General features: G+C 43.0%; 1 protein-coding gene across 14 annotated transcripts; it reads right to left on the bottom strand.

The window, feature by feature from the left end:
- Positions 1-17: 17 nt before the first annotated feature.
- On the bottom strand, positions 18-26,926 carry LOC122611991 (piezo-type mechanosensitive ion channel component). 14 transcript variants are annotated; one of them, XM_043785443.1, is made up of 30 exons: positions 26,497-26,926; positions 16,984-17,177; positions 16,614-16,878; positions 16,251-16,558; positions 15,829-15,955; positions 15,628-15,747; positions 15,379-15,541; positions 13,962-14,018; positions 13,234-13,467; positions 12,971-13,168; positions 12,355-12,923; positions 11,661-12,279; positions 11,107-11,599; positions 10,243-11,047; positions 10,022-10,179; positions 8,000-8,065; positions 7,590-7,735; positions 6,499-6,921; positions 6,366-6,442; positions 5,708-5,965; positions 5,271-5,306; positions 4,866-5,018; positions 3,877-4,015; positions 3,458-3,819; positions 3,252-3,398; positions 3,048-3,192; positions 2,049-2,982; positions 1,462-1,969; positions 1,260-1,401; positions 18-1,194 (listed from the first exon to the last, which is right to left on the bottom strand). In XM_043785443.1, exons 2-30 carry the CDS (start codon positions 17,045-17,047, stop codon positions 997-999), a joined length of 7,914 nt encoding a protein of 2,637 aa, XP_043641378.1. In that variant the 5' UTR covers positions 17,048-17,177; positions 26,497-26,926; the 3' UTR covers positions 18-996. The 14 variants fall into 14 exon arrangements, with proteins under 14 accessions (XP_043641378.1, XP_043641380.1, XP_043641379.1 ...); XM_043785445.1 differs by having other exon boundaries at positions 6,499-6,873; XM_043785444.1 differs by having other exon boundaries at positions 12,355-12,914.

Here is a 26,926-nt window from a genome sequence, read left to right as displayed (position 1 = left end):
TATTTTAATTTGCAAGTATTCCACGCAGTTAATAAGCTAGTTTTGGAAATTAATCGCTAAATATACATACATACCTATTACATTTACGTTTTAAGTTGTTCGTTTCTTAGTATAAAAATTCATTATTTTTACATTTATCATTTTAGTTTCGTTTTGCTATATAAAAAAATAACATTCCGAGCTAGTTGGCGTTTACTAATTGTAAGAGATTGCAAAAGGGAGAAATTTCATTCGAAGCCAACGCACTATATCATTCAATTTTGATATGAATTTGCCTAAAAGAGAGACGTTTAAGCAAATGATATTTGCATTCAATACAAAAATATGTCAAGTGATATGCCTAAAACTAAAGTCAACGCTCTATATATGCAATATGTATCGATTTAGTTATATAGTAAACAGTATAACATATACATAATATCTTTAATCAGTTGTAAAGGGCACAATTAGGCAAACAGCATAGAAATGTATGCGAATCAAAGTAATGGGTAATTTTCCATGATATTTTTTTGTATAAATATAAAACATTTATTATTTAATCGCTATTTTTACTTAATAACTCGGATGCTTTAGGTTAGTTATTATATTTACGGTTTCTGTAAAATGCTAAATTCCCTGAATATGAGTTTTCATCATTATTATTAGTATTTCCGCACTTAATCTTCAATTTATACACTTTTTTAGAAGTAACTTAAATAGGTAATTTCCTTGATTAGGCAATTATGATTCACTATTATTTTCAATTGTTTGAATTAACAAACATCAACACTTTTTGCTTACTTGCTAAATACACAGTTTTACACATGGGCAGTACTTTTGACAAAAAATCGAACGACTGGTATAAATGGGTGGTGATGCGTACATTTGTGTTTTGATTTGTGTTCTCTTTCTCCTTACAAAAACGTTTAAAAAAGACTATGAAACCTACGATAACGCAATACGTACTAAATACGTAAACAAACTCTACTTTAGTTAAGCGATTGTATTAGGCCTATGTTATTGCGGTTGCTGTGGCTGCAGCTGCTCGGGCCGGCGCACGCTCATTCGACTGGGAATCGAGTCGGTGTCGCCATCATCGTCCACGTATTCCTCCTTGGGACGGGTCCACTTGATGAGCGTTTCGGGCGATCGGTATAGGAAAAGTAATTTGGCAAACAGGTCTTCTTCCAGAGCGAATTCCAATGCCTCCCGTACCTAAGAGACGAAACGAGGTTATAGAGGGCTCAAAACAAATATATAATCCCAATTGTTTGATTTACCAGATAAATGTCCAGACAGAGCTGCAGCACTCTATCCACGTAAGGCAGATCCTCAAACATTATCTTTCGATTTTGCCCGCCAATGAAGGACTTCATAAAGCGCGAGGCCAATAACACAAAGGTGGTGTACAGGCCAATGATGCTACAGAAGTAAATATTAACATTTGAACATGTATTCTTGGGGATTCATCTGCCCACTTACCCTCCCGCTGTGAGGAAGCTGAACGTAGATGGGAACTTTTTATCGTTGAACGTGTACATTACAATTCCTGAAGTGCAGTTGCTGTATGCAAACTTCGACAGAGTTTCGTTGTAGAAGGTATCGTTGCAGTAGTCCCGAATCTCCCACCACAATCCATTGGTCTCGTTGTCGCGATGCATTTTGATAACCAACGGCCGGTAGTCGTAGTGTTTTTGGCTCAACACACTTACCACCGCAGCGTCGCCCGAATTGAGAACCTTGATAAACTTGGGTATCATACCGGGTATCACCACCACTTCTTCGACTTCAGGAGTGGTACCATTTGTAGTGGCATTGCTATGAATTGGCTCCACGTCATGGGTCTCGCTTAGCATATGAATGAGGGCCGCTCGTCCCTCAAAGGACTCATCCAAGGATATGGCATGCTCGTCGCCCACATTTTCCTTTAGCCCCTTGGCAGGAGCCTTCCGGGTGAGAGAGTAAGAAAAGCGCGCCTTCAGTGTGTGATCTAAAATTGAAATAATAAGAAATAGGTTCATCAATGATACTTGACTATTAGCCGACCAAATAATATAAAAATATCTTACTGTTTCTTAAATCATTTAGTAGTCGCTGCCTATCTGGCGGGGCTATGTTCCACAGAGAAGGCGAGTTGCCGGCTAGTCGAACCGCAGCTACATCTGTTGCATCATAACCAGCAATAAACGTCAAAGCCTGTTTCTCCTTAATGTATGCATTAGTCATCTGAGAGTACATCTCAGGATTGATCTCGAAGATACTGTCGTAGTTGTTTGTTGTGTAGATGGGATCATAGGGTCCGATTCGTATTGATAGCGACACATGGAACGGCACATTCGAGGTGCCCACCGCGTTGCCAAGGGCAAACAAACACAGTGGTCCCCAAATGCAGATCACTATCAGCAGGACGACGGTGCCACCCATTATAAGCTTGGACAGTGAGGCCTTCTTCTGAGCTCTCATGGCCGGAAAATCTGTCTCTGACTGTCGGGTGCAGCGGATTAGATATATATTCGAGAAAATGTCCTCCATCTTTAGCCAGTCAAAAATGGTCATTGTGCTGTCAATGCACACCCAGTCTAATATAGTTCGCAGCTCGTACAGGAATGGAATCTGCATGTACACCTTAAAGGCAATCATATTGACCATCGAGAATCCCTTGGTGAAGAAATTGCCTAGAATGCGCTTGGGGTAACCGGATTTGATTTGATAAGAGCTGAGCAGCATGTAAAAGCACTTTATCACGTAGAATATTATTGGAGGTGCGAGGGAGTTGAAAGTGCGCTCCGTAACTGCGGGCACGACGAAGAACATCCAGATGTGTATTCCGATAACCGAAAAGAAGTGGAAGATGATCTTGTTCACCAGGGCTTTGCGCAGATACAAAGCTCGATCAATGACGATGAGCAGGAACTGAACCAGTAACATAATCAGGAATGGTATGGGTACTTTGTTCTCCGCGAGATATGTCTGAACACCCTCATCGCTTTCCGTTTGCTGAGTCTAAAGGTAGAGAATAGAATGTTGATAATCCCAAAAAAGGTATAAATAATTTAAATCAAACTCACTCCAAATGCAGTGAAGCCGAAAAGAAGCACAAAGAAGTTCACAAAATCGCAGAGGAACATCAGAGCATAAACATCTGTGGCTAAACGGGATTTGTGAACCAAACTGAAGAAAAATTTGTATAGTGATGAGGTGTACTTGGTGCGCCTGAAATAAAAACGATTATTTTTATTAAGGGTTTCTATGCTTGTAAGTGCTTCACTTACTCTAGCTGATTGATGCCAGTCTTGCTGAATTCTGGCGATCCTGGCAAGGAAGCCTGGCTCACTTGGAGACTCAGCTTCTGAGCAGCATCTTCGTTTAGCTGGCGGGAATCCGGTTGGGATAGGTTGTCGCTATCGTCGCGTTCATCACTTAAATAAGAGCGAGGGAATATAAAGATTTCTGTTTTCAGAAATAATCTGTAACTCACATGCTAGCGGTGGGTTTGGTGAACTGGTTGTCCGTGTCCTTGTAGCCCGATTTCCACAGGCCCTGTGACTTAAGCAGATAACGATGCAGGAATAGAACCAGCAATAGGATCAGGTCGTAAATCGCATAGTGGGCCTTGTTCTCCACGCCGAAGATTTTGGCAGGTGTCAGCGGCTGATTGGGCAGTTGGTGGTAGTTGGACCAGATCAGTTTAAACTGGAAGATGCACTTGATCAGTACGATGGCCTGGGTGTAGGCAATCAATGTGACCCAGAAGGTTTTAGTGGGTCGCGGCAGGGACAATGTACCCCACAAAAAGACCATTATTGGCAGCGGCAGCGAAATGAGACTGGCATTGACCACCTAGAATTGAAAATTAAATCAAATAAATCGTCAGGGAGTACGAATCCAATCTCTTACCTGATTGATGAACACCACAATGTAGCAGATGAGATCCGTGTTGGCCAACAAGGCATACCACGAGGAGATCAGCACCTCGACAATGATATGATGATCTCTCTGCGCAAAGTTCTCCTCCTCCAGATTGAACTCACCCGCGCTGGAAGATCGTAAGTACAATATTAGATAATGGCTGAATATCGCTATGCACATTCGTGGAATCTATCAACTTCACATGCTGGGTGCCGTTTCCGGTTGAAATGTGTGCGCTGCATGCTCCACAGTCTACATGCGAGTGCATTGTGTGGAACTCGGGTGGAACACAAAAATTGATATAAACTAGGATAAATCGAAGCCAGACAACGGTACATACTAGCAAAGAACGCATAGAGATAGGTTTAAATCATAGCAGCGAATGCAACTTAGTGGAGAGGCAGAGAAACGGGTACAAATACAGAAATAGATGCAGTTACAGTTACCAAAGGATACAGAGGGAAGAGACAGAGTCGTGATAGATTTTATAGTAGTCATGGGTAGTAGTCATGGGCGATGAGCATGGTCATGAGGATGGGCGTGAGCTTAAAAGATAGATATGAAGATATAGAGTTGGGTGGGTCGATTTACACTGCACTGGAGTGCTGGAGTTGTAGTACTATGTATCTATTATTAAACCCATTACTTAGTTTTCAATTTCCAAAAAACGTTAATATATATTACTTTTAATTTTAAAGTTATCATAGGTTTGTCAGATTTAAATTCGTATCTTTTATCCTTTAAACTTTATAATTTTAATCACTTTAGTCACAAATATGTAATTTCCCAGTTCATTTGTAATAAAAGGTTCAAAAGCTTATAAAACCTGGGATATAGTTTTCGTAAAATCGACCCGCCTGTGAAGAAAGAGTTATAGAGCGTTACGAGCACAAACCGAAAGACACCAACACATGAATAGGCACATCAATAGGCTAGGGGATAGTGGGCTACGCATAGTTAGTGGGCGGGACCAGTACCTGTCCACCTGCTCGTAGGACCAGTGTTTGCTCAAGGATCCTGAGCCACCGCCGCTGTGATGATTATGGTAATAGTGTGCACCGCGCTCGACAGATGGCGCTTTAATTCGGATCTCGGGCAGGCCACAATCCGATTTTCGACTGAGCATCGTGCTATATATACGAGTTATACATATTTGGTACAGCGCATGGATGGGGCAACAGAAATGGAATGGAGTGAAATGGAAAATAGGTGTCACAATGCAGTTTAGATGAGGTTTACAAATATATATATATAGAGAAAATTGCTCAAGTATTCGGAGATCTTAGTAGAGTCTTAGAGAGCAGACACTTTGATGTGTTGTTAGTTTGGTTTTACTGATCTCGATTTAGGTATAGATTGGTAGTATGGTTCGATCTACTTACCCCTTTGCTGGCGGCGATGAATTGATTGATTGTTTTCTAACAAAACAAAAATTGATTCGGATGATCGAAATGCGCGCAGAAAAATGTAAAATGTAAGAAAAATAAATTAGTAAGGATCTGTTTTGGTTCATTCTGAAAATTTCACATAATCACATGGAATTACTCTCTATTCTAATGAAATGAAGAAAAATTCATTATTTTCTAATTTGGAAAAGAATACGTAAGTACATGTGAAACAAATAGTGCGGCGCTAATACTATTGTGCGGATAGGATTCATAAATACTGAAGATTGATTAAGTTAACCAAATGGTAACTTAATTTTGCTTGTGTTTTTGGGACGTATTATTCATCAAACATAGCTAAACAAAATCTTTTTAATGAACTCTTTTGGAATCCCCGCATTTAGAACAACGATTTTCATGTGGTTTTGGGTTACCTATAGGTGACTCCATCAACGGTATCTAAAGGCAGTTCGATGATTTCTTCGGCAGCGCGAGTATGCTGATGCTGATGCTGTGGTGTACTAGTTGTAGTTGGTTGCAGTGGTTGCAGTGGTTCTGGTGGTGATAGCGGTGTGGTTGTCGTGTTCGTGTTCAGTGTGGTGCTGGTGGGGTCTGAGTGCTCGGTGGCATTCGGTGGTGCAATCACCACCCGCCGCGGGGTGGATGTGGAGGCGGGCGGGACACTTTCATCGCTTCAACAGCAGCAACAGCAACATCGATCGATCGACATGGTGGCACAAATGATGGAGGTGAGGTGGTGAAACATTTTGGCGGGTGGTGTTGTTGGTTTCGATAGTAGTAGTATGTTGTGGAAGCAGGTACAGAGTTTCAAACACACGGAACACAAAAGTAAAACGGATATGCAAATAAAAAGAAGAAAAAGAATACCAAATAAATAATGAATAAAAACCAAACACAACTCTTAACAAACTTAAATACAAATAAATTGAACGCTTCGTAACGCGACCAGAACACGCTACTCTACGACGTTCGGGTTTCCAGTTTCCAAAAATCCGAAAATCAAAACTTAATTCAAAACTTAACGCAAGCGGCGCACACTGGAACTGTATTCCAGAATCGTTTTCTAAATACCTCTCGAGATTGGACTTGAGGAAGTGGAACATGGCAGCGGCACTGGACAGCCCCAGACGATTCAACGAACTCGATTCCTGTAAGAGAAAGCACCATCAAAATTTTAGTTACAAGTTCCATAGATAGAACCCACCTTCAGGGTCTTCTTCTCGCCGGCCAGGATGCGATTTACAAAGCGATAGTTGCGCGAGAAGCGGTTCAGTCTTATGGTCAACGTGACCAAGAAGCCCTCGAGCAGTCTGATAATGGGATTTGTATCAAAGTCCTCATCCGAATCCTTGGCCGTCACCTCTCCGCTGTCCACTTCCATTTTGGACTTGCTATCGGAGGTCTCCTTGGACGTTTGCTCACGTCCCAGGCCAGTCGAAGGTGGTGGAATCACGGGCAGATCACACACCTCCCTAGTGGGCGCTGGACTGGCCGAACTAGAAGCCGTCGCCGCATCGCGTTCCTTGGAAATACCCTTGCTGGTGGAGGGAAACTCGCCAGTGGGTGCGTCCTTCGACTTCTGTGGGTTCAAATAAATATAGCGAGTTAGTCCACTGGCTGGTAACAGCTGTAAGAAAGACATTTACACGATATTAACGAAAAACCAAGCTTATACAATATGCAGTTACAAGAATTCGTTTGTAGTTTTGTATGTTTTCTGTACAGTATTTTAAGGTGAGTGCGCCCAACTGCTGGTCGGCAGGTTGATATTGCGGGCGCAGTTGAATAACTTGAGCTCGTGAGCAAAATATGTGAAATCAACGGGAGGTGCGCCAATTAAAGACAAGATATGCAGGTAGCTCTCAGGTAGCTCCATAGACTCACAACCTCGAGCAGCGTCTGGCTGCGACGACCAAAGTCGAGCGGTTCGGACAGCGTCGAGGTGCGCATGCCCAGATCGCACTCAATGGTATCGTCGTCCTCATCGTCGTCGCTGGTCAGGCCGAGATCGGGGCCAATCTTCTCCTTCTCGTCGTCCAACTTCAGGATAATGCGAGAGCCCGGCTCTGAGGCGTACGAACGCTCACGCATATAGAAGTGGCGACGGTACTCGGCATCATTCAGATCCTTCCACACCTTCGATCACAAGTCGGAGCAATATTTGGTTTTGTTTTTTGGATTATTTTTAAAGGGGGGAATTTACAAGAATTTAAGTACGATTCATGCGGGCAAGGATGGCATGGCAGCATGGCCTAAACTTAGAGAAATCCCAACAATAAGTATGCGGAAACTCACATCGTAGAGGGTTTTGCGGCGCTGCATCTTCATCTCGCTCTCGGTGATGTTCTCCTCCTCGAGGAAGTCGATCTCGTCGTGGATCAAGTCAAGCTCAAACTTATCGTCCATCTCCTCGAACATGTAGTAGTCACCAGCACGCGTAGCTGCACGGAACATTGAAAACAACATTATTACACACAGCTCCCACGAAAAGTAGCAGTTATAGTGTTGAACGACATTCAGATAGGTATTAGTAAATAGTTGGAGTAGCTAGGAGTAGGCTTTTCTTGATGCATTCAATTTACAGAGCAGCACACAGAATTTCATGCAGTTAATAGGGAACAGATTGAATATATACATCGCATGGGACAGCTTAGATAGCGGTAGGTAATATCGAACAAATAAGGCACAACAAACAAAAACTTTACCATGTGGATGTAATTTAATTTCCTTCCTTCTGCGTACTGTTGGTGCAGGAAGTGGATAACCATGTTCTAAAAAATAATCGAAAACAAAATAAACAAAAATAAAATGTTGAAAAACAAACAGAATTTAGACATTTGGCTTTAATCGAAATGAAGATGGAACATAATCTAACAACGGCTAGCCGATGCTTAAAATGTTGTAAATTGTATATTTCTAAACCGATCCCAAGGCATTCAATATGCTTATAGACAGTGGAAATATATAACCAGATTCCATATCCGTTTTCAAGGAAATAAAAGAATTCTTAGAAAAAGTATCATAAAAAGCTTTAAGGAAAATTTGGAAAAGTTTCATAGATTGTCCATGCAGATCAAAAGTCTTAATTTACAACAAAGGTAAACCCCCTGAAGCTTTAAGAAATCGATTCTAGCAATCACATTTAGATCTTTGAAGAAATTTATAATACACTTGTAGCAGCGCTCAGGAGTTCTGATTGCGCACGTAAGCATTAACCCAAGTAGAAGTAATTGGGAGCTAAGTAAATCTAGATCAGTGTTATTTACAGGCCAGACTCATGGAGGCAGTTTCTTGGGGTCTGCTACACAGGACCCCAATCGGTTTTATTGAAGATTGAATGTCACGCACATTGAACAAATGGTTTTTTGTACAGAGTTTCGTTAAAATTGAGCAAAATTATCATTATAATTTGAGAGTAAGGATTCATCCAATACATGGTCCATGCAGCAGAGCAGGCTCGTAGAAGGCGCACATCAGCGACTCCATGTAGGAGGTCGTACCCACGGGTCCCCAGCTATGTGGTCTCTGTGCGGAGCGCAGAGCGGTCTCGTCCCGAGTTCCGGATAAATTGCTGGACAGCCGCTTGCGCTGCGATTGCGACTGGCTGGCTTCGTCCAAGGAGTAACTGGCATTCCCCATGCTCTGGTGTCGGCGGTGGAGCGACTTGTGCCGCATGGTTACCACCTCCTCCTTATCCGCCGACTGTTTGGCAAGTGGGATAAATGAGTGATCGATTCATTCACCTGGGATGCAAACCGAACACTTTCAAGCCTTACCACTTTTAGATATATTAACTTTAGTATATTGATTAAACAAATCAACACTTTAAACTAAATAACACAATATGAACAGTTTGCATCCCACACTTTTCACATTTTACCATTTGCTTTTTCATGGGTGATCGTTTGATGGAAACTGTTTCGTTCCAGGAAACAGCGGCATTGGTCGACGACTGGCGGCGGTGTTCTCGGCGAAGATTCGGAGTCAGGTTGGTGGACAGCACAGAACTGGCCGCACTGGAAGCCATGGCTGTGGCATAAGCGGCCAACGGAGGAGCCAGGCTTTGCATTCCAACAGGGGCACTTAGCTCAGGAGAAGCCAATCCCAAGGAGATTCTCTTTGGTTCCAAAAATCCATCGGTCAGGAGAGAAGACAAGACATCCGTACTCGGCGTGGTTGGCTTCGAAAGCTCTGGGCTTTTGAAGACACATTCCCTTGATTGAGAGTCCTTAGAAGTGGCCAAGAACTCCAAAAGTTTCTTGGGCCTTGCCACAGTTGTCTCCTCCTCACTGATCGACTGCACATCCACATAATCCGTAATCTCCTCACAAGGCATCACATTGATTTCAGGTTCAATAATCACTGCTGCGTCTGCACTGTCCACGCTTTCCACGCTGCCTCCACTGCTGGAGAGGATCGATGCCCTTGCTGGCGATGATGTGGCTGAGGTGGCGGAGCTATGCTCATCTGGGGTCAGATATCCAGAGCCCTGACAAGAGGTGAAGCTGCTATTGTGGGCCAAAGGTGCCACATCGGACATGGCGTGCTCTGAGGGCGTGCGTCGCCCTTCAGGAATCCAAAGATTAATGTAAGACACACACGCGACAATTTCCAACGATCAAAATACAAAAGGGGAAATTGCAAAAAACGCGACGAGAAGTTCGAGTTCCAAAAAATTACAGAAAGGGGAGGAAATAGCCCCTGGATGTGATTGTGTAAGCACTTACCGTCGAAGTGGGTTTGCTTGTCCAAGGGTCGAAGCATCTTCTGCTGCGTGGCCCGGATGCGCTCCATCTTTCGCTTGATCTTATGTAGCACCTGCTTTTCATGGTCGTGACGATGGGAAATCTGCTTGTGTCGTAGGCTCTCAATGATGTCGGCACCTCTGTGACAGAAATCGTTAATTTAATTGACCAACTGACAATATGAGGTCCTGTAATAAACCCACCTTGAGGCCAGGATGTTATTCGCTTTTGTGTCCGTTATGATGTGACAGAAGTAGTGCGACTTGAAGATGCGCAGCTGGAAGATGATGAAGGCGAAGCAAATCGTGTCCCACAGGAGGACCACCTGGTGGGTGATCTTAGGACATTCGCCTGGTTTCAGCGCCAGCTCTGCCTCCTCGGGCAGCATTATTTGCTCCGTAAGCACATTACTCGTACAGGTGATGCCGAGCATGTGCACCAGCCAGCAGCAGTCTTTGGTCAGCTGTGTCATGAACAAACAGCCGGCCATCTGGAAGGACGTCTTGATGAGTATGTTGGCCACATTGAATGCCAGCAGCCACTTCCAGCGAAAGATGATGGTGTGTATGGGACGCAGATAGAAATCAGATCCCTGCCACAGGAAGATGAACGCTCCGATCAGATAGCCCAGAGCCAGTAGATCTGCAATATTGGTGCCGGCCAGGAACACAACTGCCAGAGTAAACCAGTAGAAGCCGCACAACACTCCATTCTTGAGGATGTCCGAGTAGTTCCGTATGTAAGAGCAAAAGTCGTGCGTGGGATTGTCGAAGGGAACGCGACCCAGCTGAGCAATATCGGCGATCACACTGCGATTGCTGCCACCCGGATAGTCGTCGTTACTAGCATAACGCTGTTCGATGCAGAAGATACTCTTCTGCCGGTTCAGAATGACCAAGACAATGAAGTCGAAGATCAGCTTGGGCACGTGGTTGAAGTGCAGCGTTCCTGGCAGCATCGTCCAGCGTTGTACGCCCTCGCCGAAAGGGCCTTCATCCCAGGGATAAACTGCAAGACATATAAAGAAGTTATTTAACCTAATTTAAAGTCATTGTTCCGTATCGTACCCAGGCATGAGCTCGGCGGCAGTCCTACAAGTACTATGTACTGTGTTAGTATGGAGATGGCAAAGAAAGCCTGAAACACGCCCCATATTTTGGCGCACTGAGATCTCCTCAGAAGCAAAAGCACCACCAGCCACAGAGCATAGACTACGGCCACAATATCCTGGCGATATGTGATGGTGGAGACCAGGGCGATTAGCGATATCTCAATGCCAAATTTGTAGAAGCCAAAGTTGAGGAGATACTTGACCAGGCCCACCAGATCCTTCTCAGCATCAGCTCGAATAATATTGGGAAACAGCAGCTTGGTCGGTGGAGCATTCAGTGCTCCAATCTTTACACGCATTTGAAGCTGCCGCAAAGTGATCACTGCGTGCATGGTCACTATAACCATGTAAATGATGTAGGTGCGCAACAGGCTCATCAGTCCGCCCGTTACCTTGTCGGCCTTGGTGAGGCCTATCCACTCCGCATTGTTGGCCGTCCGGTTGTCAGACTGCGAAATATAATTCAGATTCAATTATAATTACCCTTCTCAAAGAACATTGTTTACTTACACAAACCACGTTGTGCTGCGAGTGACTTAAGTACTCGATCTGGTAGATCATCTTGGACAGAACTATGATGGTGACAATGAACGAGATGAGGCGGCTGATCACCACCTGGACGGCCTTGCGTGAGGTGGCGCCCAGCACACAGAAACCCACAAAGATAATGTGCAGTACGCAGACTTCGCTGACACTGCACACGAAGGCTGCGATATACACAGCCTTCATGATGTGCAGCTCCAGGAAGCGCCAGAAGACATCCTTGAAGTTCTTGAAAATGTACTCCGACTTGTTCTTGATCTTGCGGAACGAAATGCGCACCAAGTCTCGCACAGATGTCTCGAAATCGGTGGTGGCTCCTGGAGCAGCCTCCGCCGATGGACCCTGGGATCTGCGCAGTGAACCGGCGCTGCCACGTCGCTTTGATGGCGCCGGTTCCAATGCAGTTGTCTCCGTGGGTTTCTGCTGTGCCGATCCGCCAGCCAACGGCTGCTGTTGCAATGAGGCGATGAAGCGCTTGTGGAAGTAGTGCACTTGGATGACAGTCAGGATCACAATTATCGTCGGTGAGACCAAATGGAGGAACAGATCCTTGGTCTGGTAGCGCTTAAGGCCGATGTCCTTTTGCCTGAAAACCCATCATTTTGGTTAGATCGGTTAACTTTAAAGCTATTACTTTGGAATTTTTAAATTCCTAACTTACAGCGTCGCGGACACATTGAGATAGTCGCTCCAGTACTTGTCGAACTTGTCGAATTGATATGTGTAGATCAATATTAGAATGGACATGGCATAGAAGATCAGAAACAGCCAGAAGCCGTACATGATCTTAACCCACGCCTTGGACGACGATTGAAAGACTAGCAAGAAGAATAGGAACAGGGCCATGTAGCAGATGCGGAAGCCGGTCATGTTCTCGCCGGTGATGGCGCAAAGGAAGATAACCAGCACCAGTAGCCAGATCCACAGACGCACCAGTAAATTCTTGATCACATCGCCGGCCTTCTTTAGGAACTTTGAGGTCTTCTTGCCATCGTTGATGAGGTAGCTGGAGCCAGCCGATCCCACAGTGATCTGCAGTGGGGCAATGATATCCGCCAGGGTGCTGTCCCTTCGGCGATCACGCTTCTCCTTGAAGAACTGCCGTGATGTCACCCAAAACATTAGCACAAACGCTGTCTTTACGATCAGCGGCACACATGGCCGCATTTGGTTTTCGATGGGTCGTTCGAAGCCAATTTGTTGCAGGTTAATGCCCGCAGTCTGCAAATACTTCAGTTAATTAAATTAAATTCGTCAGCTATGTGTCGCAATCTTACTGGAACGCTCGTAGGCAGCTCTTCGTTGTTGAGATCCATGCCGTATATGTATTGGGCAATCAAAAGGGCCTCAGCATATAGGACTATGAAGGGACTGGACCGCATCATGGCCTTCCTCTGGTTAGGAATCATCCACAGCACGTTGGCCCACAGCAACAGGACGAAAGTCAGCCAGCTGTGATACACTATGGACCAGGCCTATGAAGAGATTTGATATTTGAAAAACTATACCATAACTTAAAGATATATTTGCACAGACTTACCATCATGAGAATGTTGGTGAATATATAGCTGTTCTGATATATGAATCCCCCCACGCTGACGAAGCCATACGAAATTTGATCCAGTATGGATGTGGTGGTGTTCTCCTGCTCCGATCGCTGTTCCATCGAGTCCAGCTGAATGTCATTTCCCCGCTGAGTGACACTGGGCGCCACCGAGGATCCACTTTCCAGCGGTTGGGGTGTGCGTGCCTTGCGCGTGCTTTGCCGCACCAACTATAGATTCAGATACGGGCTTATTAGCTCAGAATTTGAAATTACAGAACATACATAAAGGAGAGAGTTCAGCTTACTAAACAACATATGTACATAAAGAGTTCTAAAGTTCTAGAGCACTACGGGTGTTGATGGCGATAGGTTACTATCCGGGTGAGAGTTGCAGACTATTTGGTATCGCTTTGGCGGTGCTCTATGGCCCAGAACACATACATACAGACACACTGGCGCAGTTAGTACAATGTTTAGTTTATAATATGGGTTAGAATATCCCTAGATTTCAGGGAAATACTACGGCGATTAGTACTACAGATCGCTAGAGATGTTAGACGAGTACAGGTTTACATAGACAAATGGCAAACGTTAGGAAAGCTTAATCCAAATGATACATAGAGAGACAGAGGCAGAGATAGGCTAGAACTATTCTAATGATTTGGGGTTAGGCTGGGAGAAAGATACACGCTATTGGCGCAAAGTGAAGTTAGTTTACGTACAGGCGTCGTCTCAGTCGGTTCATTCAACGTTGCACGCTGATCACGGCGCAAAGAAACCTAAAGCGGAAGTAATAAAAGAGAGAGCATAAACAAAAATCAAAAGGAAAACAAACATACTAAAAGAAAATGGCAGGAAAATCGCAAACAAAAAAAATATAGCGGTCAGACTTCAGCAAAAGCGCACACAAATCGGATAAACCTCGGCGGAGTTTTTGGGGTTAAACGTTAAGCCACAGACGAACATTTAGTTGGGTTTTAGTTGCGGTCACTAGTTGTGTATAGTGTTTGTCCCAGTTCTTATCCTGCTCCTAATTCCACTATCCCCACATGTAAGATAATATTTATTTAAAGAATCAACTAAACAAATTTTAAGGCTTGAAATGGGATCGGCAAAGGCATATCTAGTGTTTACTTCAAAGCTTTAAGCGCGTTTTTCTTTAAGCGCGTTCGAAAAGGAAGTATGCAAATAAAAGTGTTCAGAGCGAGATAAATTTTCCGTCGAGTTATGTTAGTGAATTATACTTTTCAGGTCATATAGCTAAGCCGGCTTATTGGGAATTTTCTGATTCCCCCAACTAGTACACCTATTCCTATTCATTGTGCGCCCGAAATCCCCAGAAATAATCAACATTCACACACTGAATGGAGATCAAAATAGAAACCCTGGCCCAATCCACTCGCTCGCTTACACTCAAGCGCTGATTGCGGATTGCGGTGGAGGTGTTGGTGGTGGTGGTGGTGGTGGTGGTGGTGGTGGCTCCACCTCCGCCAGGATTCGACCCATCCCGACGACCCCGCGATGTTTGCGAGGTGAGCAGCGACAGCTGGCGGTTGACCTTGTTGCCGGTGGTGGTGTTGTTGATGCTGCTGCTATTGCAATCTAGTTGCTGCCCAAATGCGGTGGCGGGCTTGGGCTCCAGCTAAGGAGTTCGGAATTCCGGTGTTCCGGTGTTCGTGGATTTAGGTGTTCAGATGTTCAGGTGTTGAGTGTGGTGTGTTAGTGACAATTCGTTTGATTGTTAGGTGTTAGGAGTGTTTAATATGTCGTTGTTTAGGCGTGCAGAGATTTTTGTGTTAGAAGAATTGAAATTGAAGTGGTTTATCCGGATGCGTATGGCAGCATAGGAAGAGCAGAAATTGAGAGCATTTAAAACTATATCCCAGTGTTGGCCAGATTTTTAAGAAGAATGAAAGCAATTTTTAGAAAAATACTCAGTTCTTATACAAAAAATAGATAAATCTAAACGTTTATCTTTAAGTATAAATAATAGATTTTTGTAATATTTCTAATTAAACTAGCTTTCACTCTTGATAAATGATGCCTGTGTTACTTGCTCTAGAGCAGTCTAAATCAGAGTAAGCGCTGTTCCGTCATAAGAAGTCTTCTGTAATCAATTTGCCCGCAATTGAAACTTACCCGTGGCTTAATGAGATGCTTGGTGGTCAGGGCCAGTGCGAAGTAGGCAAAGAACAACGCAAAGGGATTGAGGTACGAGTCCAGGGATAGCTTATTATTGTACAGAAAGACTCGTATATCCGGCGAGCAGTAGGATTCAATAAGCGGTTCCAGTCCAATCAAACTGATGGGCAGAGAAAGATGAAAGTCGAATGATTTCCCGGAACAGCAAACCCCACGCTCCACTGCACCTACTGCACTTCTACTTACCGGGCTGTCAGGGTGGTATGATTGAGTTCGGCCTGCATCCACGGCGTCTGGTAGGACACAATGGACAGGGAGTGCAGCACGAGGACGACCATCACGCAGCGCAGCAACAATGCGAAGCCCCTGCAACAAAAAAAGGTGCAACAATGCAAGGGGAAAAGTGAGAAGGGCGTCCGGAATTGATGGCGTTGATGGGACACGCACCGTTGCAGCGTCTGGCATGTTGCCCAGTAGGTGCCGGCCAGCAGGAAAATGAGAAAGTAAAATCCGCCAGGCACCGAGGGACGCAGCACGGCCGCAAAGAACAGCGTGGCCAGGCAGAACAGAGGAGCTGTCGATGGAAGCGATTCATTAAATTCGATTGAAAAACATTCGTCAGGGGGCTCATGAATTCCCTGAGGTTGTTGTCTGAAAAACTTCTGGAGAATCTGGTAGGCAAACTAAAGTTTAGATATTCTCAGACTAATGCCTAAAAAAATGTATATAAAGAAAGTTGTATATGCTAATTATCTTCATAGTAAGTGGGTTCAGTACCACACAGTTTTTTTCAAAGACCACTGTATTTTAGAAATACACAACAACCATCTCAGCAAATTCAAGGATACCCCGACGTAGTTCCCACTTACAGATCTTGACCAATCCCTCAAAGTGAATGTGCTGGCTGATCATGGACACTCGCTTCCTCAGCTGCTGCTGCTGTTGCTGCAGTGGCGTGGTGACCGTGGCCTGTTGCACATCTCCGCCATTGGCATCTGTGGCAGGAGGCTGAGATGATGTCTGCTCGTTTTCCGCCTGGCCATCGACCACTTCGCCGTTCTCCAGCTGCTCGACGCCGACGGGCTGAGAGGCCACTCGCTTCACGGTGAGATACGATCCCAGTGAGGTGGCGAATACCAGCACCTCGGGCACCAGCCATTCAATGATGGCAAATGGCCTACGAAATATAGAATTAATAAACGGGCACCACGTGATGGCCAAAAGACACCCACTGTAGACCAATAAAGCTCACGAAGCCAATGTGCCGCAGCAGTTGCTCACTGACCGAGCAGTTGTAGATGGACAGCGTGAGGCTGACCGCCAGAATCTGGAGCGTTATGTGACCCAAGAGGAGCAGCGTGCTCAGCGCCAGCAGGATGATGAAGAAGGCAGTCACTGATCCTTTGAAGTTGCGTCGCGTGGCCAGTGGGACAAAGGGCGACACGAAGAACATCAGAAGGTACACAAAGGATATGCCCACTGGTCGCATCAGCGCAGCTATTGATGGAAGAAAATCGTTATTTTTTCATATTTAGGCATTCAATATTAGAGTAATTTCTATGCACTAATTAGAATGCTTTTACTAGAAATCCATCTACTCACCGAGTACCAGGACCGCTGGCACCACGATGCGCTGGAGCACCATGCACGCATAACTGAAGACCATTTTGATGGATGCTGCCGCCGCCGTTCTCCTCCAGATGCGTCTCTGGACTCAGACTCCGACTCCAACGCAGTAGCATTCAGAAAAGACTCAGCTTCGAGTGCAATTTGTTGCCACAAGCGGCGCAGAGCAGCTTAAAGATGAAGAAAAGAAAAGAAATTGGAATTAAGTTTCAGTCCAAGGAAGCGCGCAACGCCTGTTGCTACCACTTTAAGGCTTAAAGATTAATAGTTCTTAATTAAGCGGACCCTAAAAGAGCCAAAATATTTCACGGATATAAACTTTGACACACTTTTAATTAACACTGCGAGGAAAGCAAATAAAATCCAGCCAAAGCTGAGAAGAAGGCGTGGCAGTCGGTAGTCGCACGCTATCCTGAATTGGGTGGGGTTAGTTTCAATTTTCCGCTTCCGCTTTTCACAATTTCCAGTCTCAAAAGGAGCGAGGAGCGGCCACGCAACTCAAGCTTTAGGGTGTAGAATCTGGGAGACGGGAGGCCATCCTTATATAGGTTGTGTAATTGACATTTGATGGCACAAAATGCGGCATTTATTCGATTGCGGTTTAAACTAATGGTGCAGCAACTGTCGGGACAAAGAAAGAAAGTCATCCAGAATGCTAAGGATAATGGCAAAGGAGCATACCAGACCTTTAAGAATTCGCTTTTAAACGAAGTTAGTTTATTTATTTATTGAAGAACATATAAGCCAATAATAAAACGTAATTATTAGGAACATCATAAAGATACATAATTATATTCGTGAATTTGATGGATGCCAGAAAACTTGTCCAAAGTTCTAAACATTCTTTTGTTTTTGTTATCTTTAGTATTTTTAAAAGAACTGATATATACAGCTTTGTGTTCTAATATTTTTTCTATTTATTTTTCCCAAGAGATAAAGAAATTCTGAAATGTATTCAGCTTTATCAGTAAAAATTTGTTGTTTCATTGAACTCGTTTCTTTGGCTAATTTACAGATCCACTCAAGTCACATATTGTAGAGAAAAAAGGCATGAATTCCTGACCTAATGCCTCAAATGCACAGTGAAACTACAAATGCAAAAAAAACGCAAAAGAAGAAACAAGCAAAAAATAAAAAGAGCAACAAAACTGCTAATTTCAGTGAATGGCGAAAAAAGATCAACAGCCATGACGTAATTTGGCATGTTCAAAACTTTTAATTCCACACTTTTGGCTGGGTTAATAAGAACAACAAGCGGGCAAACAAAGAAAGCAACAAAGAGTGCGAAATCGAGGGGAAAAGAGGCTCCACCCACGCCTCCAACGCAAATACATACATACATACATATATCCGACATAATGTCAGCTAATAAGAGAGGCAGAAATTTCAAAAAGCGAGGGTCTGGCAGTTGAGCCACCGAGCCGACGAACCTCAAGTGGTGCCACACCTAACCCCACCACCACCCAGAACCACCCACGACCACCCACTTCCCTGCACCACCGTCCCGCCGCCCCTGGGCAAACAAACAGATTCAGCTAGACGGGAAAAACGAATGATAGAACCACAACAACGAGCCGGTTTGCCCCCAAATGGCGATAAAAACCAGTGGTAGGCATATGAAAAACAAAAAAAAGCACTCTACTGTTCTACTGTTTTAACAAAATAAATGCGGGCTGTTGGGGATTGGGGATCCAAAGGGAGGCCGGAGGAGACCGGCGTTTCTCTGTCTGAGCAGATGTCTAATAGCACAATAATGCTGATGGAAATGCGACTGTCTATATGGATGTTTAATACACAATGCCGGCAAAAAGTATGTCTATCACAGCTACAAGGGAGATAGTTTTGGGGATAAGTGTGCCATTAAAGCTAATATAAATATGCTTAAAGGCTTTACTTTACATCTTTAAAAGTACTTCAATGATAAATGCTAAAGAACTCACGTTTCCTCTACGAATTTATACCATTTGTACCCTATTTTCGAGAACCATATGGTAAGCATGATGGTGGTTTTATAATTCGATTATTACAGAACGGAGTAAGCTCATAAGCGCAGCTTGTTTCCCCTTCCATCCGCGGAAAGCGAGCGGCACGTCTCCATCGTTCCATCAAAATCGAATGGGACACGTGTTGCTTCTATGCTTTGGGGCTTGATTATGGGCCTAAAGGCATTCCAAAGCACACACCCCCTTTTTGGGTTAACACAAACGCCTCCCGCCCTCAATGACCATGAATATGAAATGCCAGGAGAGGAGCAGGGTTTAACCCGCGTGCTTTTCGCAACTAATTCATTTGCCATGCACGCATCGCTGATTGCTGAGCTGCTGCTGCCGTTTGTGATTATAATATAAGCATTATAATGTATATGAATGCTCAGAGATACCCAGATAGCCAGATATCTACATATGAACATAAGTATATGCCAATCGAGGGGCCAGCTGCTGTTGTCTGTCCGCATTCTTGGGGGAGCCTTCTTCTTGTTTGGCCTGCTGGCTGCTTTCGTTTTCTGTTACAGTTTCGATTCGATTCGATTTGATTTCCATTTCCATTCCGATCGAAATGTTTATTGTCTTTCGATTTCAAACATAAGTAGCATTCTCGTGTGTGCTTTCATTGGGTTAACTTGGCACACATATTTGCAACTGGCACATCAATGTCGCTGTCGGTATTGAGGCACCCAATGTTGCCCTTGTTCGATATGTTCAATGCAGATGAAATGCATGTTTTGGCACTTGAAAACAAACATTAACATTTGTTTTGGACGAAACAAAGGCAGCTGGTGGCAAAATGTCCCAGAGTGTGGGCCATGTGGCGTATACGTGATTTTCAGGCATTTCCTCTGTTTTATTCAGTCTTAAATGTACAAATTGTCGATAAATTTGCGAGCATGTGTACTTTAAGTTTATTGTCCAAAGAATTATCTCGCTTGCATTCCTAATTATTTGTTCTATAAGTAATACCCTGGGATGTTATTGTTTTTATCGTTGCCATATTTTAGAATCACATATTTAAAATCCTGGTGGTTTCTTTATCTAGTCTTGGCAGAAATTTTAATTTTTATTAAATCCCTGGCACGATACCCATTTCAACTCTCTCGAAGTTTCTGAATAACCGAGATGAAGCGCTTTATCTAAAGCGGCTTACATGAATAACGAAATTGAGCTGCAAGGGAAGAGCACAATTGCCAGACTGCCATCATCTCGCACCCAGACCGACCTTCATCCTCGTCTTGGAGCCACCGGAAGCTCCTCAGCTCCCTGGCATTCATTAGGGCAGCTTCATTGCCAAGTCACCCAGTCACTTGAACTTTGTCTGGGCGGCAACTCTTGCAATAATATTTGCAATTCTATTTTCCCAAGTGCACTGGCAAAACGGAAAAGTCGAAAACGTCGGAAAAGTCGGAACAGCGTTGACAAAGTCAACTAATCTCTGCCCAGTTAGTCTGTACTTCTTGCCTCCCTTGCCGCGTGTCTGTGGCCCATTAATTTACCATTAATTACGAATGTCCAGCGAGTGGACTGAGCTTTTCTCTTTTCTGCCCACTTTCAACTTGCTCTATTTATAGTGTCGACTTTTCTGCGGAGGTTTAGTTCTTTTTTTGAACCTCGTAATCCAAGAATTATTGCGCTGAGTTGGATACCTCTGCCAGTTCTTTTTACTACCTCTTGCTGCAATTGTTGCTGAAAACCCATTCATGTCACATTACTTTCGATTCTGACCCCACGTATAGAACGATGATGACGTCACCTTGTGTGGAAACTGACAATGTCACTACTCCGCAAATTGTTAACCCCTTGTCGCCACGTGGCTTCGGGAGCTTTAAAAAAAAGTAACTATCCGAGAATCAAAGCATAATTACTTAATAACACGCAATGCTCATTCCGAAAAGTGGGAGTAGCGAAAATAATGAACAAACTTCATTTGACATTCTTGGTGTGCGTTTCAAAAGCAAGCTTGCCCATAAAAGCAGAAAACTTCGCATGCCATTTTATTTTACAATAACTTGAAAATAAAGAAGTGAGCAGAACACGCTTTTATTTGCTGAAACCTTCTGTATTTAGTTGTTGATTCCTTCAAAAGCGAAAATTCATAGAATAATTTAGCTTTGATTACAGAATGAATGTGAAAATTCGGTTATTGGGTCTAGGAAATTCAGGTATATTCAAATATCTAAATCATCTTTCAACCCGATATCCTACTAATAATATTCTGCAATTTATCACGACAATATGTGACCAACAGCAGCAGGCATTTAAAAAGGTCACAATATATTTCATTATCAGCCACAAACCAAATTAATTATTGTTCGAGTACTCGTATCATTTCAGCCCGCATTAATCAGCAAGGGTTAATTGAATCACACAATTTATGGTTAATGTGTGATAAATCCGAATGGAATCGTAAACTTGACATGCATCGGCAGCTGTGTCGTTTCATCTGGAGAAGAATTGGGTCACTTGCAGCGCTTTCCTCGCTCTTTCATGCATTATTTAAGGGTAAGGGCAGCTCCTACAATTACGTGTACGTAAATTTCACAAGGGAAATTAATTTCAAAGTGGTTGCGACCCCACGAGCACACACATTTAACTTGTTTTTGTGTGTGCCGCTGGGCAGAAAGAGTGAGCTAATGGGCCGACAAGCTGTGGCCAACGCCTTCGTTTCACTCAGAATGACAGGAGATGGCCAGGAGCAGGAGCAGCAGGAGGAGCAATGGGGGCGGTCTAACCAAAATGCATATTCGTCTCTGGTCTTGGCCTACATTTGTCTTGGCGAACGAGCCCCCTACACCGCTTCCACCGTGGAAAAACTCTGATGATGTCTATAAATACAATTGAATTACATTTTCAAACAGTCACATCTATTTGTATTTTTAATAAAGTTGTGTTCACTAAAATAGCTAGAAAGTTTGTTCTATGAATTGAGGTTCTGATAAGAAATTGGCATTAGTACTTAAAAACATTTTAATGATTACTAGTTCGATGCAGCTTTGTTCGATACACAAGTTGAAAATAAATGTAGTAGTTAATATTTAGGGTAACCGGGGAAAGTGCTACTGGTTTTATTTGGCCCACTGTAAACTGCACCAGCTGTGCACAAGAGCATCGACTACAAAGTGGCAGTGGCAGGGGCAAGTGGCGGGGGTGATGCGCCCTGTGGATTCTCCATAGTGTGCAAATATCATAAAATGTGCAGCGCGCCTCTCTGTTTGACCTGTCAGAGCATATTACACATCCGCCATGTGTGCCGTGTGTCTAAAGCGCGTCGAGGAGCCAAACGGCATTGCTCCTGCCTTGTTGTCCATTAACAAACAATTTGGCTGATGCATTCGGGCAAAGGAACAGAAGCAGCTAGTTTCGCTTCCCGTTTTTTATGGTTTACTTCGCGTGGACCTTTTATATCTTTACCCTTTTTTAATCTATTTGAAAGGCCAAAGCGCGCTGAGCACGTACATGTGTACATGTGTGCAATTGCTCCGCCCAGAAAATTGTCGCGTCCCGCTAACGCGGCATTAATAGTGACAAATGTAGCGTAATGGTAATGGTAATGGTAATGCCCTGGACATCCTTTCCACTTTCCATTTCATTTGGTCTGCCGTAAATGTCTTTTTTTGTCGTTATATGACAGTAACTTTGGCCATTCGCTTGCTTATTTCGTTGCCATTTGACCCAGGCTTAAAATATAAACAAGAGGATTCTTTTGCACATGCCATGCTCCCCTCATTCATCATCATACATCAACGAAATAGTTGGTCCGACCTTCGTTCCAATCCCCAATCCCTCAGAGAAGACACGCAACAGTTTTTTCGAGACACATTTCTTTTGCAAATTGGAAACGGGAGTGCGGGCTAGGCTGTCAAATGAGTGTCGTCCTGACAGGCGGTCCTTAGGATTACGACCTGACATTAACATGCTTCCAAATAGTTGACTCAACCCAACCCGAGGGATATAGTTGAGTCAACAGGTTTTGGCCCTGAAACGGGGCGCATTTCATTTACATGAAGGTGGGGCTTGTCAAATGACGTACAAAGTTATCTAACAACTCGATTAAAAAGTTTTGTGCTAGCCAAAGTTTATTTAAGGTCATGGTTGAAAGCTGAGATGGGAATATACTATAAATAATATTATTTAGCTCATACCTCCCTATAAAAAAATTTTCTAGTCAGACAGAAGTTTATTTTCGATGAAAGTAGGAGCTTTTTGTTTGGAGCTATCAATACCTAAAGATTCTTTGTGATAGTTAGCATAAACTTTGTTTTTAAACTATTTAAATTTCTTTCTTACACTAGAACAAGGTGCAGTAGAAGCAAACAAATATTGTGTATAAATAAATTCCCGACTGTCAGTGAAGCATGGCCACAACCATCCACGCGCATCATTGCACACTTTGTAAAGGGGAATTCAAGATCGAAAGCCAAGACAACAATTTGTAGAGAACCATAATTGAGAAGAAAACTCAATGAAAATTGTAAACCCAGACTCAGTTGGTTTCTCACGGCCTTCAAAACAGTGCGAAAATCGGAAACAAAAACATTCACGCATGAGAAGTCAACCAGCTAGGATTATCTACATATATCGAGATACTAAGAACTATTTGCCTGAATAATATGTGTGAATAAATATGCTTGCCAATACAAACTGATATTTATTTTATTTTCTGATTGCCGGGCCCCACACCCACAATGCCACGATAAGCATAGATGTATATTATTTCTGATAGAAACTGACTGCGATAAAACTAAAATTTAATTAACGCATTTAGAAGCGGTGACAGCTTAGCTTATATAGAATGGAAGGAAATTCTCACACGAAATGTAAAATAGGCTGTTGGTATGCGTTGAAAGCACTAAATTAAAGCTAAATCTAGAAACGAGTTCTATTGCCGAGACCGGCAGATGACTAAATTTCAAACCAGACTCGCAGACAGAAAGAGACTTTTGTTTTATTGTATCTAGATACTCGCTTATATATAAGTTGTGTTTGGAGGTAAATACATACATATAAATGTACATATTCCGTGTGCGATGACGCAACAACGCATAAAATGTTAAGGAATTCGTTTTCTTTATTTTAGTTTTCTTGCTCGCCTCTGGCGACGGCAGCATTTTGTTGAAGTATTTCGGTTCAAAAAAGGCCACAACGGCCAAACAGTCAATTATCCTAATTGTAAAGGGGCAAACGATTGCAGCTTCCTAATTTCCAAAATCTTTTCTTTTCTATCTTGCTATCCAATCGATTGTATATTTTGTCTTAATTTTACAAGTTGGTATGCAAAAATCGAACCAATATATTAAAGGTGGGAACCGAAAGGTGGGGCGTATGAAATAAAGGGTCCTAGCGAGCACAAAAGAAACATCGCAGTGGCATCGTCGAGAGACAAACAAAACAATCTAAAAAATAACTGCAGCTGTTGCAGTTTTATAAATGTGGTTCCCCAAAAACGTACTCCCCCTGCAGCTCATCCTCTCCTCCATCCAAAGGGGCTAGCTATCCAATCTGCACACATATAGTATAGATATATCATATACTATATGGCATATAGCTGGGGTTAGATGTGAACGTTCTGTTGTCACTCGGTTGGCTGGCTCTCCACAATAAAAGTAAAAATTTTCTCGTGCCAAATTCTGTTGACAGTGGGTGGGTGCTCGGTGGTAACGACTTTTAGCCACTGACACTGAAACATTTTGTGGAGAACTTTCCGAGGTTGCACAGGGCAACATAGACTAATTGCAACAACATTTCCGTCCGTCTTACAACGAAGAAGTAATCAAAAAAGCTACTTTGATAAATGAAATGAGAACTAATAGCGGAGATTTTCTGTCCCTTTTTTTGGCAATTAATCAATGTGACTCTTGGCTTGCTCACTGCATTGCAGTTTATTGACTTGATTTGTGTACAGCTCAGAGTTCTAATCATTAAAATTGTACACAAACATTTTTCGGAAACCCACAATAAACATGAAACTGTTTAAAGATCTATACAAATTATATTTTCATTAAACAAGCCCAACGAACAAACACCGAAATCAAAGATGAAAAAATCAAAAATCATTGATCTGATCAGAAATCAAATATAAAGAGGCCATTATGACAATAATGAGTCGGTAATCATAATAGGTAATTTTTAAAAATATTCATGAACTCATCAGTGGCATCTGGAATTAGTGTTTCATTGAGAAAACAAAACCCAAATAGATTCAGATGCCCAAGCCGTGATAATGCCACAGGTCTAGACTGGCGCGAGTCGTGGGTCCCACCGTATGAAATGCGTCATTTATTGATTGCAAATAAATATCTGGGAACGCAACAAGCGACACCGAAGCTAAAAACAAATCGAATGCAATGCCTCATTCAAAAATGAGTCAAAACGAAATACTTACAAGTATTACAAAGCATCAATTCCGTCAAATTCAAATGAGTTTCAAAAAGATATTACAATATTACATATTACAAAAAAATGTAAACCATTGGCATTGTTACTATCAACTCCAACTTGTATTTAATGTGCATGCAATTAGTTGATTTTAACGATTATTTTAACCGCAGTCATGTGCTACCGGCATTCAATTGATATGTGTAAATAATAAACAAACACCCTGATTTACATTGCCCCAAACAAGAAACTGCAGTGCCATGTGCTCAAAACCCAAGTCTGATAACGCTGAAGCCCAGTTTTTAAAACCCCCACAACTGCGGTCAGAATACTAGAAACTAGAAAAGAATCTCGTTTTTTTTCCCAAAATTAATATAGTTATGGAGCTTATATTGCGGCATTTAGCAAAGGAACATCCGGTCAGTTTCGCCACACAACATGAACAATTTTAAACTTCTGTTCAGAATATATTTTATTGTACTATTACGGACAAAAGCAACTGCAAGCTCATTTGATTATCTCTCTGGTTTTAAGCACTCATCCATGACCATGACTAACCTGGCCGTAAAGCTAATGGGTCAACTTCAAGTGGCGTTATCGCTGCAATTGAAAGGAAATACTTGTTAAATGAAAGGGGTTCACTGCTGAAACGCTTATCGCGGCACAGAAATGTAAATAAATGAAAGTTATTTGCGCTGATTTGACGCTTTTTCGTGGCTGCGCTAATTCCTCAAACTAATTGACACAGAAACGGATTTAAAAAAACTTGCAGTACACGTTAATGAAATTAAAAATAGATCAACAGCTGAAAATACACGGTGTGCGAGGGAGATGGGGCGATCAAGAGTGGCCAGGAAAGTCAAACAAAAGCGAGCGTGGCAGAAAGAGATGGAGTGGGGGAAGTGAGAAAAACACAAAGAACTAGAACACGGGAAATCAGAATGGAAAATCAAATGCGTTTGGTTTTCTTGTTTGCTTGCTCTTCACACTTGTTATTTGTGAATCTCGAATTTGTTAAACGAGTGGGAGACCTTCAGCTTTTTAGCGCCCTTTTTATCGAGTTGCTAGGCATTTGGAGTCGAGCAAAACAGAAAAAATATGCCCAAGTTCCACGGTGTCTTACCACATTTGCATAAGCTCTGCGAACGGCGACCACAACAAAAACGAAAGCGAACGATTTACCGATTTATCACCAAAAACGCTCACTGAACCATCCACTTTCTTTATTTTAACGGACTTTTCTGATCTTTCCGATCACTTTTGCTCACTTTCTAGCACACTTTTTCTGTCGGTGCAAATTATTTGGTAAGCACTTCAGCGCATTTGTTATTGTTTCGTTTCGGCTTCGATTTTTACAGGCGCTGCTTTGTTTGCGCGAATCCGTTTATTGCACCGATTTTGGTTGTGAACTGCGTATATCCGTATATATAGTATCCGTATCCGTGTGCTTAGCAGAAACCGAAAATATCGTTAATGTAACATTTTCTCCCGGCAATTTGTGCACTTTTTGTTACTTTTAGCGGAGCACCAAACGCATGAACAACACAGATGAA

Source organism: Drosophila teissieri, chromosome 2L (genome assembly GCF_016746235.2).
Source record: "Drosophila teissieri strain GT53w chromosome 2L, Prin_Dtei_1.1, whole genome shotgun sequence".
NCBI classification, from domain to species: domain Eukaryota; kingdom Metazoa; phylum Arthropoda; class Insecta; order Diptera; family Drosophilidae; genus Drosophila; species Drosophila teissieri.
This window is presented reverse-complemented; position numbering and strand designations above follow the sequence as displayed.